The 17,975-nt window shown below is 36.7% G+C and overlaps 1 protein-coding gene across 1 annotated transcript in view; it reads right to left on the reverse strand.

Annotated features, from left to right (window-relative positions):
* Positions 1-17,748, reverse strand: part of NXPH2 (neurexophilin 2) — a 107,236-nt gene extending 89,488 nt beyond the window's left edge. The window contains exon 1 of the mRNA XM_032286331.1: positions 17,555-17,748. Coding sequence (XP_032142222.1) covers positions 17,555-17,605 — 51 coding nt within the window. The 5' untranslated portion in view covers positions 17,606-17,748. The remainder of the gene's footprint in view (positions 1-17,554) is intronic.
* Between the last annotated feature and the right edge of the window lie 227 nt (positions 17,749-17,975).

A 17,975-nucleotide genomic window follows, 5' to 3' on the forward strand; every position in this document is an offset into this window, starting at 1 on the left:
TTTTCATAATATTTTCCTATTAAAGAATTTAATCTAAACTTTAGAAATTTCCCTATATTAATTAATGATTCCTCTAATTATAAAAATACGTTAAAAATATTGCATAGCATATTGCATGTAGTAGAAAAAAGTGAGTCAATAATAAGTATTATAAAGTCTTATAATGTGGATATTGTTGACTGAATATTAAACTTTTGTGGCTACATGTATTTACTTGGTCAAACAATGGAATCAACCAATTCTCTGGCTACTGAGAATATCCTTTCTTTTTCCTAGTAGAGAAAACAGTTAAGCTTGAGAAAATCATGCAGAGCAAGTAACAATCTATTTTAGCGCATTGCTTTAACCTAAGTGTAGAAGTCTTGTCTCAAAGGATCTTTATGTTCATACTGTAAGAAAAGGAAATAAACTGAGAGCTCCAAAACAAAGGGGTTTTGGGCATGCTTTGAAGAAAATCAGTGACACTGAACCAGCAGACTAAGGGATTATATAGAATATGCCACCCAATATTTTTCCCTGCAATCTGTTACATGTAGTTTTCCAGGAGCTCTGAAGCATAACCTGTCAAGGGAGTTACTGAGTGATTTCTCCCAATAGTTCATTCATTAATCCATTCAAGCATTTATCTGATGCTTACTATGAGGCTGGCTGTGATATTGCAGAGACTGACATCCACATTCTCTGTGTTCATAGATTTCACTTGAGTTAAGTGGAATATACAAAGATGTGCACCCACAATTACAATACCATGAGATAAATGCTACAACAGAGGTATGCACATAGTGTACAACAGACCACAGAGAAGCACTTAGCATATCTTTGGGGGAGAGGTCTGCGAATGCTGAAAAACCCTCTCACGACCTAAGGCATTCCCCTTCCTGAGTCACTGGCAGTCTTTCCCTTTCTGCTGACTTACACTCCACCCACCAAAAGCCAGGGCTCCAAAAGCATCATGAACTCACAAAACCAAAGGATATTTAAGAGAAAATCTGGTCCAGGGTTCTCCAAACCTGGATGGGCCCCGGTATCACCTGGTGCTTTGGCTCCAGCCCAGAGACACTGATGTAGCATGCCTAAATGTTCTGAAAATGCTTTCTTGCTGTGGCTGTTGTAGCTGACCCATGGACCAGCTACATCTGGGAATCACTGAATCCAATCATCTCAATTTGCAGAAGGAAGAATCAGAGAAAATTAATATTCATACAATTAAAATGACTTCAGCAAATTAGTGTTATGGGCACATTAGGACAGCAATGGTGAAACATCAGGCAAAGGAATTTTTAGCACAAATATCTTCAAAAAACATTTCCAAGGCTTCTGAGCATATAGTATGTATCATATGCTGTATACATATATATATAGTATGTATCAGCATTTGATACATACTATATATATATGTATACAGCATACGTATCAGCATATGTATACATATGTGTAGTATATGCTATACCATATATAGTATGTGTTATACTATATGTATATATATGCTATATACATATATATAGTATGTGTCATATGCTGATACATATGATACATCGTGTTAGAGAAAACATTTAAGCTTGAGAAATCATGTGTATATGTATATGTATCATACATACATATGTACACATATATAGATACATATGACACATATGTATCTGAGAATATCCTTTCTTTGTCCTAGTAGAGAAAACAGTTAAGCTTGAGAAAATCATGTAGATACATATGACACATATGTATCTATGTATGTATATATGTATCAGCAAAATGCTGACCCCTTCCTAACATGGTATATGTATCATGATACAGATATATAATAAAAATATGAATGCAAGTATTACTAAAAAATGTTTTCTATGGCCATTTCCTACATTAACCTTTAATAGAAGCTAAGAATACATTGATAAAGAAGGGATTGATTTATTTAGGGATGTGTACAGAGAATGTACAAAGACTATATAATGTACAAAGACTATATATATATGATGATATATCATATATCATCATATATATATGATGGTCACAAATTATATAATTGGTAAGAATATATCAAGAAAATGAGGTTTAATAAATGTACGTGTGGCAACTGAGCTACAAAGTAACTTTGCTCTTCCCAGTAGGAAAATTATAAATGAAAACACTGAATTGAAACTCTCATTCTTAAAAATACCTGATTTATCAGAAAGAAATAATTTGCCCCTAGAAATATTTTCTAAGGAAAAGCTTAGCATAGTGCCATGCCTACTGCAGACACTTAAACTACTGTGTGGATGAATAAAAATATGAATACAAGTATTAGCAAAAAATGTTTTTCTATGGCCATTTCCTACATTAATCTTTAATGGAAGCTAAGAATACATTGATAAAGAAGGGCTTGATTTATTTAGGGATGTGTACAGAGAATGGTCATAGCATAATGAGGTCTATAACTTTCAAGGCAAAGACAAGCAAATGAAAAATACAGCCTTTTGTGTAGTGAGAAACTTCAGTAAGAGAATGTTATTTGTGTGCCTGCATATGTGTATGTATAAAGGCAAGTGCAGGAATGTGCTGGCCTGTGCAGGGTGTCCTGACCCATTCACTGTGAAGGCTACAAAGCCTATGTGCGGATTCATTCTCCATATACACAAAGGGATCGAGCAGCAGCCCAGCTGTGGTCCACTGTGGTTCTCAGACCTCATCACAATAAATAAGGTCAATATTTACGCATAGTATAAAATTTTCTGAAAATATATTTCAAATTTTAACACCATCAGGGATTCCGTTTACTTTTCTATTATCATGTTTATCTCTGGAGGTTAACATGCAACCCTCATAGGATGTCTTCATAGATACGTTTTTTAAAAACGAAGAATTGCCTTAAAGGAAAAACTTAATTAAAAGCGTATTCCAATATAGAAGAAAATGATTCATGCCATCTATAAAAATAGAGTAACTCACAGTTTACATTTCAGTAAACTTGAAAATCTCCAATTTTTCAATAAAAAGGAAACGTGACCTAGCTCCTGGGAGTGAAATATAATAGCTGTAAGCTGCTTTCTAACAGCTCAAAAACAATGAATCGCATTTTACACTCGGAACCACTGCACTCGTTTTCACACCAAAAATATATTCTGGGTTTGTGATAAACTCTGGAGAGAGGAATCCCACTATATTTTAATGGTAACAAATTTGAATGTCAAGTATGACATGCAAATTTCAAGTTCACATTTTTATTAACCAACCAATATTTATGATTGCCAATTTCAGTTGTATTTACTGTCTTCTACAAAGTAATTTTTCTCTCATTACTTCCTTTTAAAATGTGGGAATTAGAAGTCCCTACTAAAACGTTCAGAGCCAGCCCTAACAACTGGTAATATCTGTACCTGAGGCAAAATGAAATGTGTGACAGTGTCTAGTATGAAAGGAAACCTTGTCCAGGCAAAAAATATCAGGGGGAACGTTTATCATTTATTACTCTCAAAAAGGAAAATTTGTCCAACAGAGATGTGCGCATTGGGCACAGTGCCTGACAGAGTTGGCACTCAAAGATATTGGTTGAATTGAACTGAACCAAGGGAAATTTGTCTGAATTGGAAAAACTAAAATATTAAGAAAGAAACTAGGTCTATGCAAAATGCTGACCCCCCCTTCCTAACAGTTCAAAGACAAAGTCTTTAGTTGAGAGAGGCTGAAGTGGCCACTTTGTTCAGCTTCTCACATAGCCAGAAATCACCTATGGCAGGTTTCTCAAATGGGGTTGTTTTTGCTCCCCAGGGGACATTTGTCACTGTCTGGAGACTTTTTATGATCGTACAAGTGGGAGAAGTTGCTACTGGCATCTGGGTAGAAGCCAGATGTGTTATTAAACATCCTACAATGCACAGGATGGCTTCCAACAACAAGAAATTATTTGGCTCAAAACAACAGTGCTGAGGTTGTCACACCCTGCCCTACGGCATGATCTGGCAGATGGCCTCTGGTTTCCCACTTCCAGAAGTCAACTCATGGCTACAGGAGCATGACTTTACCACTGCTGGATGGCTCTCCCTGCTGAAAAAAACACCTTCATTTTGAAATTTACGGAGCAATAAACATTTATCAAAAGCACTACAGAAAAAGAAGCATATTTTGAGGTCAAATACAAAACACAAAACATATATTAAGGCCAAAATGCTTTTCCCACATGCTAATTTTAAATTTATTTTCTAATTTGTTTAAATTACAGAAAAAAAATGAAAGCAAAAAATAAACAAAGGTGCATACAGGATTTTTGTTGATTGTATTATTTTTAATTATTCTAGTATTTGGTAACTGTTAAGACTTTATGTCTATTTCTTAATTTATTAACATTAGACAGCTTCTATTAACTTCTTACTATGTAAGATAAGGAATGTGGCATGCTCGTCCACTTTTCACTCCTGTTTTCCCTTCACCTCTAATTTTTCATTATTTCAGTTCATCAATATTTATTATATTATACTCTGTTCTTAAGCAATATCTAAATCATTCAGGCTTTGAATATAAATCCATTTCAAAAACAGTGAACTAATAAATAGCACTTAAAAAACTGATAAAACTTCAGTGGAACTCCCTTAGAGTCACAGTGTGGTCTGACCACGGAAGGAAATGGAACCCCATGCTTTCCCAGGGCCAGAGGCTGACACTCAGACTTGGGTGCAACTGAGTGCCTCATCATCCCTTTGCTCTCTCTCTCTCTTGTTTTGAAGCTCCTCTTTGAAGATTTTCCCAAATGGAGAGAGCAGTAACTCCCCTGAGACCCTTGCATGCCCCAAATATTATTTTTAAAATTTTTATTTTGAGTTCTGAGATACACGTGCAGAATGTGCAGGTTTGTTTCATAGGTGTACATGTGCCATGGTGGTTTGCTGCACCTAATTATTTTACCTTGTCTGATGTTTTCCTCTTCTGTCCTTCATATTTGATGGACAATTTGGCTATTGATTAAATATCTCCTATCCTAAGAACTTTAAAGATACTATTTTGTTGTTAATAAGATATAACTTTTTTTTCGTAAATAATCTATCTTGTTTTTCTGAAAGCTTTTAGAATTTTCAGCTTTTTCATCTCAGTGTAGAAATTTCACCAGTTTTTAAAATTTTTAAGTCAGGCTATTCAACACTGTGTCTTTGACCATGTCCTTCCTCTGATTGTCTCTATCCTCCGTTTCTGGAGCTCTTCATTGGATTTATCCTCTGTGTCTCTTCACACTTCCCTCATATTTTCCAGTTTGGTCTTCTTGCTCTCTTCCATAGGAAATTTCCATGACTGTACCTTATAGTTCACCAGCATGGGCTTTATCATCTCTATTCTTTTCAGCCTTCTCCTTAATTTTTTATGTTGTCAGTTATAAATTTCATTTCTAGTAATTGTTTTTTGTTCCCCAGTTGATCTTTCTTCATAGAAACCTGTTCTTATTTTCAAGATACAATATCTTTTTGGCTGTCTGAGAATACTGATTGGACAGCTTAAAAATTATAATTGGTTCCTTATATTATTGCTTGCTTCCAATGTAAGTTGTTCTGTTTCTCTGTCCTTTTTTTTTCTGACGATTTCTCTTATATGTCTGGTGATCTCTGGTTATCTGTGCCTATTTATGAGTAGAGAACATGTGGATTAATATGAACAGCTGGACTGGGTCTTCTCTGTAGTTGTCTGGATCTCTTTCTCTAACAGAGCACCTTCTTTAGTGAGAGGGCTGATCACAAGTTTTCTAAGGGGAATATCTAGTGTGTATTCCCTAAGATACGAAGAACTGTTCATCAAAGTGCCCCGCCCTTCTCAAGCTAAGGTGTATGACCCAAGCCAACCAGACTTTCTCAACCAGGACATGACTTCTTAAATGAAGTGAAGCAAGGATTGGAGAAACAGGGGAAAAATGGTTGGCATTTATTCATTATCTTGGCGAATTGACAATTTCCTGACACACAAATCCTGGATTCCAAGACATGCCTGGTTCATACCCTTTCTGTAAGCTGCCCCATTTTGATAATTTCTTCTCTGCTTAAGTTAGTCAGAATCAGTTTATGTTGCTTGTGCACAAAGACCCTAAGCTGATACAGGTGGAAAGGAAAACTGACATTTGTCAAGCTTATGTTGTGGGCCAGGTATTTTATATTTTTGTAAGTAGTCAGCATAATTCTCTGAAATAGCTATAACTAACATCATTTTATAAGGAAAGAAACTGAGATTCAGTAGATTTATTAGCTATCCAAGATGCCAGAGGAAGCACCAGAATCGAAGTCAGTCTGACATCAAAACCTACGCTTTTCCCTCCACCCTGAAATATTCATGGAGCATTGAAGGTACAAGCCCTGCCACAGTTAATAGTATGTGATAAATATTGGAGGAGAGATTTAAGGTGGGGAAAGCCAGGAAGAAGAATTTAGACTCACTGTGTTCAGAAAAAGAGAATCACAATCTTACTGTTAATAGTGTAGTGGTATAGTAAATCAGAGGAGAATTTAAGAAAGATGATTCTGTGATATGTGGGATGAATTCAGAAGGCTTATGTTGGAATAAGATACACCAGTGAGGAGGCTGTGGTAGTGATGAAGTGGCTGGGGATGGAGAGGAAGAGAGAGTTTACAGCAGGATTTGGAAGGAAATTTCTTAGGATTTTGTGACTGAATGGTTATTATAGGGGGATGAGGAAAGATGAGCCAAAAATGACTACAAGATTTCCAGTTGCCATGAAGAAAGCTGAAAGAACGCATGCACTCGCCTCCCTCCAAAAATCCCAATGAAATGAACTAGAAATGCAAAAACAAGAATAAATGCATAAGGGTGCTAGAAAGAGAAAAGGATGCCAAGAGTCCATAAAATTAGAATCCCCAGAAGACACAAAGGAGAGTAAATCAAAATGATGGGAAAGCTAAGCATGCTGAGCAGCCTGTAACCAAACAAAGGCAAAGGAGAGCCACACCTGGGCAGGAAGCTGAGGTTTATCCCCATGTGCACCCAATTCTCACCACCCAGGTTAGTGCAGCAGGACTTGGGTGTGAAGCAGGCACCAAGGCAGCTACCAGGAGGCTTCCCTGGTGGGCACAAAGCTGGTGGGGATTTGGATGCTCACCCCTTACCCTGAGGCTCCATTCAGTTTGGACCTGTTAGTAACTTATCTATGAAATTTGTCCCAGAAGTCTTTATTTACGGTGTTAGACCTAGAAAGAAAGACACTCCCCTAACTACCATTCTTCCAAAACAATTAATATAATACAAACTTGAGGGCAAAACAAGGTGCAAATTCACACTGTGGAGTAAGTTTTTAAAAATTTAGGTAATAGTATACATAATTTTATGTGAAACAAATTTAAGGATACACAAACATGCATGATTTTACAGTTAATAAAAGGGATTCAGTAAGGTTGGTTGAGGAAAACACCTGAGTGGTAAGTAGTCATAAAGGAAAAGTTTATAAAAGGCTGCTTTTCCCAAAACAAAAAGATCTAAATGGATTAGAATGGTTCCCAACAAACTACCAAAAAATAAATAAATAAATAAATAAATAAATAAAAGCAATTCTCAAATATTTTAACTTTTCCTAGAAGTGAGGAGGAAAATATAGAAGTCTTTCTAATTCTAACCCTGGCATAATCTTTATACTAAAATCCGGCATGTTTCACTTTAGTTATATTTCATTTAAGAATATAGCCAGTGTTTCTAAAGAGTACACTAAAAACACATATATAAAATAAAAATATAAATAATAAATAATAAACTTCATACTTAGTAAAGTATATGTTAAAGTTGGAAACACGAGAGATGCTTAATTTCAGTTTTATTCAACAATATTTTGAAGGTTCTATCCAGTTCACTAGGAGAATAATTTTTAATATGAGACATAATGTTCAATAAAAAGAGTCAAATAGAAGATTATTTGCAGATGATATGATTGTCTAGACATAAAATCCAGAGGAATCAAATAAAAAAATATTACAACTAATAATAGAGTTCAGAAATAGAACAGATACAAACATAAATATACAAAAATAAATAGTTTTCCTTACATTCAGGCAAAAACCAATTTTAAAATGTCAGGCATAAAAAAGATATCCATAGCAACCCCATAATGTACAAAATATTCAGGAGTAATAAAGAACAATTGTGTGTGAGCAATATTAAAAAGAAAGTATAAAATGTAAAGGCTGTATAAACCTGAAACATAGGAAATTATTTACAAAGGCAATTCACAAAATAAGAAATAAAAATGGCTATTAAATATGAAAACATGGTTTACATTCCTAATAAATAAAACAGCATACAACACATGTTAAAAACAATGAAGTATTTTCCTTTAATAGGTTGACAAATTTTTTTTTTAAATGCCGTAATTCATGTAGCGTGATACAGGCACGCACATAGTGTTATATCTTATACTAGTACAGTCATTTAGGAAAACATTTATAATTATCAAAGTTCAATGTGTACATTCTCAATATTGAACCAAGATTTTCAAATCTAGGAATTTGTGTTACAGGTGTGCTTGCAAATATATTAAAGAATTCAAAACAATTGAAATATTAATTAGGAACTGATTAAATATATTATGGCATATCAATGCCATGAAATACTATGAATCCTTAAAAATATAAGTTGTGGCCGGGCGCGGTGGCTCAAGCCTGTAATCCCAGCACTTTGGGAGGCTGAGGCGGGTGGATCACGAGGTCAAGAGATCGAGACCATCCTGCTCAAAATGGTGAAACCCCGTCTCTACTAAAAATACAAAAAATTAGCTGGGCATGGTGGCGCGTGCCTGTAATCCCAGCTACTCAGGAGGCTGAGGCAGGAGAATTGCCTGAACCCAGGAGGCGGAGGTTGCGGTGAGCCAAGATCGCGCCGATACTCCCCACTTTGGGTACCATCCTGTGAAAATTATTTGAAACCTCTACAAAAAAAAAAAAAAATATATATATATATATATATATATATATATATATATATGTTGTTCTGTCAAAGTAGCCAAATATATTATTGCATTAAAAAAGCTTGTTACAGAACATGGTACTGTGGATGATATAATTATGATAAAAGCATACATATCCATAACTGGAAAGACATACATTAAACTATTAATAATGCCCTGAGGGTAAGGTATGAGGTGGCAGAAAGCAGGCAGGGGCTAGGAGGGCTACTTTAAAAATTTCTGAGAATTATTTTAAAAAATTACACAGAAATCTTAGGTTGAGTTTCCCAGAAGAACACACTGAAGCAAGTATTTGAAGGCTATTGATTTAAAACAGAAGCACTTCCAGGGAAGCCTGGTAAGGGAGCAGGGCAGCTGGTGAGAGAATGGGAGAAAGTCTTGGAAGTGTGTGATCTCAGGCAAAGTCCTGCAGAGAGTAGCTTCAGCCTGCTCATGCAGGGACACCACAGAGTATTTCTTTCACCCCTGTTACACTTGGGAGCTGTCCAGAGTGGCAGCAAGGGAGCTGAGCTTTCTCACTCTGACATCTGTCAGTCATTAGACAAGAGTTTTCCAGAGGAAGTGAATGGCACCTGTGGCACTTAGTGCATTCTGGCAAAGTGTCTTCCCAAAAGAAATCTGGGCGGAGAACCCGCAACATCGCTACAGTGTTACCTTTATAATAAAATACCTCTTTTCACTAAAAGAAAGAAAAAGAGAGCAAGAGTCATGTGCTACTAGTAAAGCAAAATCATATATTAATGCTCTCAAATTCTTCACAAGTCTGGGCACCTACTAGACAGGTTCCCACACCCACCTGCTCCTTCTCCTATTCCTATTTGTCCACTAGAAAAACCAGGATTTAGCAACCCATGAACCCACACTTTCTCCTTTTTATTTTTTCCATCTGGGATGGTATAGGTGAGATCCTGAGAAGTTAGAAGAACTCTCAAAACCTCTGCTGATCCTAACTGGAGCCACAGTACTCGGCTACCAACTTAACATGAAAACACCATTTAAAGCTGGGATCCTTGGCAACTAGGCTCCATGAGGTTAAATTCTAAATAGAACTCCAGATTAAAGAAATGCTCCATGAATTCATTTATTCTATTCAACTTGTTTGACTTTATGGCAAAGCTTATTTTTAAAATCCCTAAAATGAATGAGTTGAGGTTTCTAGCTCAGTAGTCACTGAGCAGAATGGGATGTTTCCTAGAAATGTCCCTCAAGTTCATCGTTCTGGGTGTCAGTGATGACTACCTAGAAAGATATCAGTCATCATCAAAGTGGATGATTCAAGTTTGCAATTTTTGCGGTCTACAGTCTGCCTCTGAAACCTGAGGTGCTTTAGTTGCTTCACTTGTAAAATGGATGCAATAACTATGGCTCTACTTACTCTTCAGAGCTCATATAAAGATTAACCATGAAAGAATTTTGCAAACCATCTGGTGCTTGACATCATGTCACTTGTCTCAGTACAAAGGTTCCAAACATTAAAAATGGGATGGTGGTGACTTCAAGATCCAAATCCATGAACATTAGAAGGCATTTGTTCAGGACAGATGTGTGTGGTTTTTCACAGGTTGAGTGTGAGTTGACAGTAAAATATTCAAGTAAAATGGAACAGTAAATTATGGAGACATGGGCCTGGAGTCTGAGCAATAGGGTAGGAACTGCAACAAATTTGAGAGTCAGCAACACAGAAGCAACAGGTAAATTCAAGACTATGGAAAACACGCTTTTGAAAACTTCATCTTTCTTTCCATTTCCATAGACATATTCTTCAAGCCAATCCCAATTGTCTCCTGTTTGACCTATCCAAGTGCAAAACTTTATTAATATATATTCCTGTTATCTTTACTGCAAAACGTTAAATGATACTTTATGGTCCCTATTCATTTATTGTATGCCTTATCTATTGAAAAAATCATGCAGATTTTCATACTAACCAACGACTTCCTGTAGTTGTCTACACACACAAATGAGGAATGGAATTTGGGAATAGAATTTGGGAGCAGACATACTACAAATGTGTTCTTTTCCTTTGAATATTATATACTATTTCTTAAATTACTGTTTTGGGTGACTAAATATACATGCTATATAACTTAAATTGATGAGGATTAAAAATTATCATTATATATGATTATGCTTGAAAACCATAATCTTGCATATTCTTGCATAAAAAGACTTACATAATTTATGTAAATTTTGTTCTTATGACCTTAGAATCACTTTATGTGGCCAAAAACTAACAATATCTCAAAGTCAAGTTTCGTTTGTAGAGACATGTACGGTCTTTACCGTTGGACTGAATACCAGGACTAGTTAGTCTCTCTGTTTCACTTGGATTTTCCCCCAAGGTTAGGACCATTTGTGGTTTTCTCCATCTTTTGTAGGTCTCACATGCCAGCTTTTTGCTTGTTTTATTTTAAAAATTTTGTGACATTTACATGTGAACTCCTGAAACCATTGGAGTTAGTTAAAAAGTATTTTTGATTTAAAGAGACTGTATTCTATTCAAGCATACAAAAGTCACTTGCTAGTTTTCTGGTTGAAGAACAGTATTAATCTGTAATGTTGTTTATCTTAGTAATTAGAATTTAACTAAGAGTCAATTTTCCTTTTATTTAAATTGATGCAATGACTAGATGTTAGGAGCTTACAATTTAAAATGGTATGTGGGAGGAAATCTCTGAATGCACCGTTTTAATTTAAATTTTTATTGATTTTGCTGATTATATGTTGAATAAGCGCTCATCAATTCTCTGCCTAGTTTTACTAAATTTTCCTTTTCCATAAGCACAGATATAGCAATCAGTGTTGTGGTGTTTTAAATCTACTTCTAAGTGTATACAATACTTGTGATGTGATGTGGTTAACAGCATAAAATATTGTAAAATCTATATTTAAAACAATTATGTTTATATGTAATGCATATGTACAGTAACTAAAGATGTAAATCATATGAAGGAAAATTCAGAATCCCTTTATAATATATTTAAAAAGGAGAGATGTTAGAAACAGTTTTTATCTACTTTGTCATTAATGACTTCATTTTATAGATGAAAGGTCTCAGACTATTAAACGAACTGCCCAAGACACAAACACACTCCCATGTGCACACATGCACACATACACATACACACACACGCACTTGGACCAGTTCTATTTTGTTGACTGTTATGTTCTTACTGCTTGCTGTAGCCTTAGTGTAAAGTCTGGATCAAAACAGATAGTGAACAGATATTTGTTGAATGTTCAACTTATTCAGAAATAGACCTCAAGTCTTTTGACATAGAATTCATTGTTCTTTCTAAATCATGATTGGAAACATTTAAAATATCTTTCCCTATCTTCTAGTCTTACTGGGAGAAAAAAATGTGGTAAATTACATGAAAGAAACTTAAAATTATGTAAGTGTATGGAACTCTAAGTCAGTATTATTATTATAGTTTAAGCTTATAGAATGTCTCACTTCTGTTACCATTTAAGAAAGAAAAAATTAACTAGAATGGCAATTTTAGTATAAGTGCTGCTGAAGCGCATACAAGAATGGCGATTTTAAAACCAGCTATTTGAACTTTGTGAATTATCTGACTAGGAAAAAGAAAAATATTTCCTACAGCATTTGGATTTAAATAATGGAAATTTCACCTTTAACGGTAATTCTATAAGGAAAGAGAATTCCTTATTATATACTAATCTTACAGCATAACGAACCAAACACTTGTTTGAGAGCTTTAATCAAGATTTTCATAAATTAAAAAATAACATAAAATAGAAGTTTTCAGTCAATCACATCTTAAGATTCTTTTTGTAATATGAAAATCTGTACCACAACTTATACTTAAAATTGCTTTAGATCCCTTTTTTGTGTAGCAGGATTTTGAAATAAAGAATGGAGTTGTCATCAATACCATTAATCAAATCAAAATGAAAAAATTACATTATTAAATAAAGACATATAAAAGGGCACCTGTTTTGGCATAATTTAAAATACTTATGATGAAATAGTGTTAAACATGTTAACTGGGAAAAGTTTATCTAAAATAATTTAAACGTATCCCAACTGAAATTATAACCATTGCGCAAGTCAAAACTACAGGATTGTGCCTGTTAATTTAGTCACCAAGTCAACAATATAGAAATTAGTTTGTTAAATCACCATCCTGCATACTATAAGGATACCTAGAGAGTAACCTCATATCGGGAGTACCCAAAATCATTTGGATCAATTTTTTAAAGCAGTTTTGAAATAATTTACTCCCAAATCAAGTTATTAAATGCCAGCTTCTAACTGGCAATAATGCTTATGGCTAAGATAGAAATGAGATTCTTTACAGAAACGCTGACACAGCCTTCACTGTAAGCATTTGAGTGTTCGGCTATAATTCTTTTTTTCAAATCTTTTCCAGCAAAGCTTCAGGTGAGAGTCCGCAGAATATGTAAACAGTAAGAGACAGCCTAGAGCTTTGACAAAATCACAAACCTGTGACACATTTATATTCATCTTTGATTGCTATCACTAAATGACTAAATCATTCAAGATGTATTGATTAGCTCTTTAATAGTAAAAAGTGGGCAATGTATTATAAAGACCAACATTTCTTTATACATTTGATTTGCAATAACTACACAGTTTAAGCTGCCATTGTAAACCTCTAAACGATTTTTCAAAAAGCTGTCTGCCTTATTTAGCATTCCAATTATTTTAAAAAAAATAAAAAACAATAAATTATGAAAAAATATAGAACACAGATTAAGAAAGCTTTTCTTTTCCATTCGGAAACTAAACAATAAAATAATTTCCCCAGGAGTCAGTTTTTTGTATGGAAGGCATTTAAAATGGAAAGCATTTAAAACTGGACCAGACAACATATTATCACAATAAACCAAGGGAATACAACTTTTACTGGGAGGTGGGTAGCTGGAACCAAGGATTTAATTGTCTAATCTTAATTTTAAAATTTTTCATTTTTTTAATGTCTAAAATAATCATACTTATAATGAGGAGCTAATTTTAGTGCTCAGCCAACTCTAAGTCACAACAATGATATGGTGGTGTGTTTTTTTCCCCCTCCACATTGTCATATAGCCAACAGAGGACTGTTGATCCAGCACTGGAAAATACTATTTTGATGTTTATTGATTAAGGCTGTATAAGGAAAATTGTGATTTTTGAATGGAAGATAGTAAAAAGTTATCAATTCTTATAACTACAGAACAGGAGATAAATAGGATCATCAGACTTAACAAGTATTACAATTTGTTTTAATGTAGATTCATGAAGATAAATTACCCTCAATAAATTATGTGACACCATAAGGATTAACCTAAAATTTTACTATTGTTCATCACAAGGATCTGATTTTATAGGATTCTAAAAATTTCCCAACTCACATCGCTTTTAACTGGTATTTTATTTTGTAAACTCAGCATTGTATCACGGAAAAACAAGTTGAAATGTGTAAGAAACTGATTATTTAAATCAGCACTAAATTTTTTCTTAAACACTAGCTAATCATTCATTTAAATTAAAATTTAATCTTTTTATAATCTTCATTTTACTTGAAGGCAAAATATCACACTTATTACCAGTTACAAATCATCATGCAGATCTGTAAACAGTTGACATCTGGTGAAGTCTTTACCTTGTATCATGATGAAACAACACTCATTTTGTTATAATATTCACTTCAAATGCTAATTTTTTCTTCATTAGAGCGCAGAAAAGAAATATCGTGCTCTTAATATTCTTTACAACAGTATGTTGCTGAATAAGAATTTAAAAAAAGGAATATGTTCAAGATGGATACTTAAATTTTGCAAATGCCTAGTAATCCCATTAATTCACTATAGCAACCTGCCTGTTAAAAACACTATACACAGGCAGGAAAATTGGGCAAGAATGGGTAACAGACACACGTTCTTCCTAGGCTACCTGCAGTACTTATCAATTCCGCTTATTGTTTTCTTTGAAGTTTTAAATATAAACAAGTAAAATAGTTCTAGTTGTTGTGACTGTATTTTATATATATATGTATATCATATATGTTACATATGACCATAGTTAGTGACTTATTTGGGGTCAGCTCCCTGTGACTGCTTTAAAAAAAACAGGTAATTTTTATATCACTAAATGTTCACTATGCCCACATGAATCTATTACTCATTTAAAATATTTAATATTTTTTAAAAGCACGTTCTTCAGGCTGGCAGTGCAGATGGAAAAGTAAAATCCAATTTCAACAATAAGGTAACTTCCCTCCTCCCTCACCAAAAAAATTTTTAAAAAAAGCCTTATGTCAGCAAAGCACAGATTTTTTTTAGTAGATATGGTTCCTAGAAAAGTACAAGACCAGTTTCCCATCTAGAAACTATTTTATCCCCTTGCTGTTAACAAAGAAGTTCAGTATCAGCTGGAAAAGGTAGAACAAAACCATGAGCCATCCAAAGGAGCAAATTATGATCTGTCCTTTTTGAGACCTACTGGAGTGGGGTATGTAGTGGGATTGGGGAATGTTACAATTTACATCTGCTCTGTCACTCTGTTTTCCTTTCACATTCTAACTCCCTTGTGTTATAAGGCTGGCAACTGCTCTAAGAATGTGGAGAATGTAAACAGCCTTTTATTGTCGGAAAGGATGGCAGTGTAAGGAATGTGTGCTTATCACTGAGCTGCAGCTCCCCACCTCACTGACCATGATAAAGTGCTCCAGGAGAAAAACATTACAACCCAAGCACAATCCCAAAATGGATTAGCATTTGATATAAGCATTCTTAAAAACTAATCAATCAATCCATGCTGTAATATTAGAATCTAGCTCTTAAGGAGGGCATATAATCCCTTCAAGATGTATTTCCTATTCCTTATTCACTATGGTGGTGCAGAAAAAAAAAAAATCTAACATTTCCAGTATAGTAGCTGGGAGGAGAACTTTTCCCTGACACATGCCCAAATATTTTTAAGAACCTATCACAGTGCTTGTGGAGCAGATACACAATTCATGATCATTAAACGCAAAATGAATGAACTAAGATTCATGAAGATATTCTGAAGACCCCACATAAATACCTGATTTCCCCAGGCATTTCTTTACACGCACCATATAAATGCTGCTTTGTTAGATCACCTTTTATTAGAATCCAGACTAAAAATTTTTACAGCAAGGGATACTAAAGATTAATGTATTATATTTTTTGGCATATATTTTGGATTCATAATGCCTAATATGTAAAGTGTATTTTAATATGCAGTATTGTACATAGACAGTATGTGCTAGCTCATTCAAGGACATTTGAACATATCATTGGATTTTCTTCTTGATGCCATTGAAGAATTCCTGAGTTAACGCTGTGCAGGTGAAGCTAATCTCCACCGTAGTAAGCATGGACCACGGGCACCTCAGTGGCCTCTCCACCTTTTAGAGTTCCTTCCTTCCACCCTCAGAACTTGCAAAGTACCTCTGCCTTAACAATATCATACATAACATAGAGAAACTTTCAAAGTTACTTGATTTTCCCTCTAATAGGAAAAGAGAGAAAGAGAACACTAGAGAGAGGGGGAGAGAGAGAGAGAGACAGAGAGAGAGACAGAGAGAGAGACGATCATTTTCTATGTGCTTGCTTAAAGACTTAAGTATGAGGACCAAAGAAACTGTGGCGTCAGGAGAAAGCCCTCTTAATAGCACCATGTCAAGACAAGTGCTAAGTGACCGGAAGAAATCCATCATAGAGGCGGACCCAGCCAAAGCACTCCACCTCTATAATTTTACTTTAAAAGTTTCTTCTCGAAGGTCTTGCTTTGGTTTTCCCTTAAATATGATTAACTGGCCACGCATACAGAATGTAAGCATCAGGAGGAGGAGAGCGTGGCGCCTCGCGGGAAGAGTGTGAAGAGATTGACATCGCGAACTCCAAACCGCATTTTAATGCCTTTCTTATTCCTTAGCGCCCCCGAGCCGCCCAGACGGGCCGGGGCGATCTCCCAGAAAAGGCAGCTTAGAGATGCCCGAGAAGGGGGGCCCGGCGCGGAGCGGGGCGTAAAAGTTACATCCAGCGTCCCCAGCTGGCAGAAAACCCCATCCCAGTCCCCAGCGCCAGACGGAATACGAAGAGAAATCCAAGCTGTCCCCAAATCTGTATTTTGCCTAAGTTTTCCCCCAGCAAGCAGCCACTACCTGGCTCTGAGAACGAGGATGCACGAAGTCCTGCTTTGGAAGAAGTGTCTGTGTGCATCGGGGCAAAACACCACGTGAAAAATAAACACCACCAAGCCTCCCAAACTGTGAACTGGAGGAAGGTCTTTCTGCCCCTTCTCATCCTATCCATCTACCTCCCATTCTTTCCTTAACTGCGGCACCAACAAACCTCTTCCTTCTCCCGGACCTTCTTCCGGGCCACCTTCGGTCACTTTACCCCAGCGCTCATGTCCCAAGCCGTGCTAAGCCCCTCAGTCGCCTCTAGATACCCTCTATTCCGTTCTGCAATTCTTCCCTTCTTCCCTTTCAAGCTCTAAGGCAACCCAAAACTCCTTGCCCCCTGCGCGACCCCAACCCCACTTCCTAAGCAGGCCCAGCCTGGGCTCCGAGTCAGCCTCCAGCGCGGTTTTCCCGCCGAAACGCGTCCCCGGCGCGTGGGGCGGCGCGCGGGCCGGACACTCACCAGCTGCAGCAAGCCGGGGACCACCACGAGGGGCAGCGGCCGCAGGCGCATGGTGCCGGCTGGCGCGGCTTCTCACGAGCTGCGCGCCCTCGCCTGCCTCTCGCGCATCTCCACTTCGCGGGGCAGGACTGAGGACGCCAGGGACACAGCGCGGCGCTTCGCTCCCGGAATCCGAGCGCTGCGCAGCGCCGCGCAGCTCCCGCCGGGTGGGCGGGCGGGGAAGGGGGAGGGTGGGCAGACGGGAGGTGCCTCTCTGGGCCCCGCGCGCCACTCCTTGGAGGGAGCCGGCAAAAAGCTTGCGGGACAGCTGGAGCTCTGGCAAGCGGCGGCGGGCTCCAGCCGCACCCGGGACTCTCCGGCTTGGCCTGGCTCGAGGGGAGCGCTGGGGGCGCCCGCGGGAGGGAGGCGGCGGCTCGGGCGC

The sequence above is a fragment of the Sapajus apella genome, unplaced genomic scaffold (assembly GCF_009761245.1).
Source record: "Sapajus apella isolate SASKATOON/1434 unplaced genomic scaffold, GSC_monkey_1.0 scaffold18, whole genome shotgun sequence".
Taxonomy (NCBI): domain Eukaryota; kingdom Metazoa; phylum Chordata; class Mammalia; order Primates; family Cebidae; genus Sapajus; species Sapajus apella.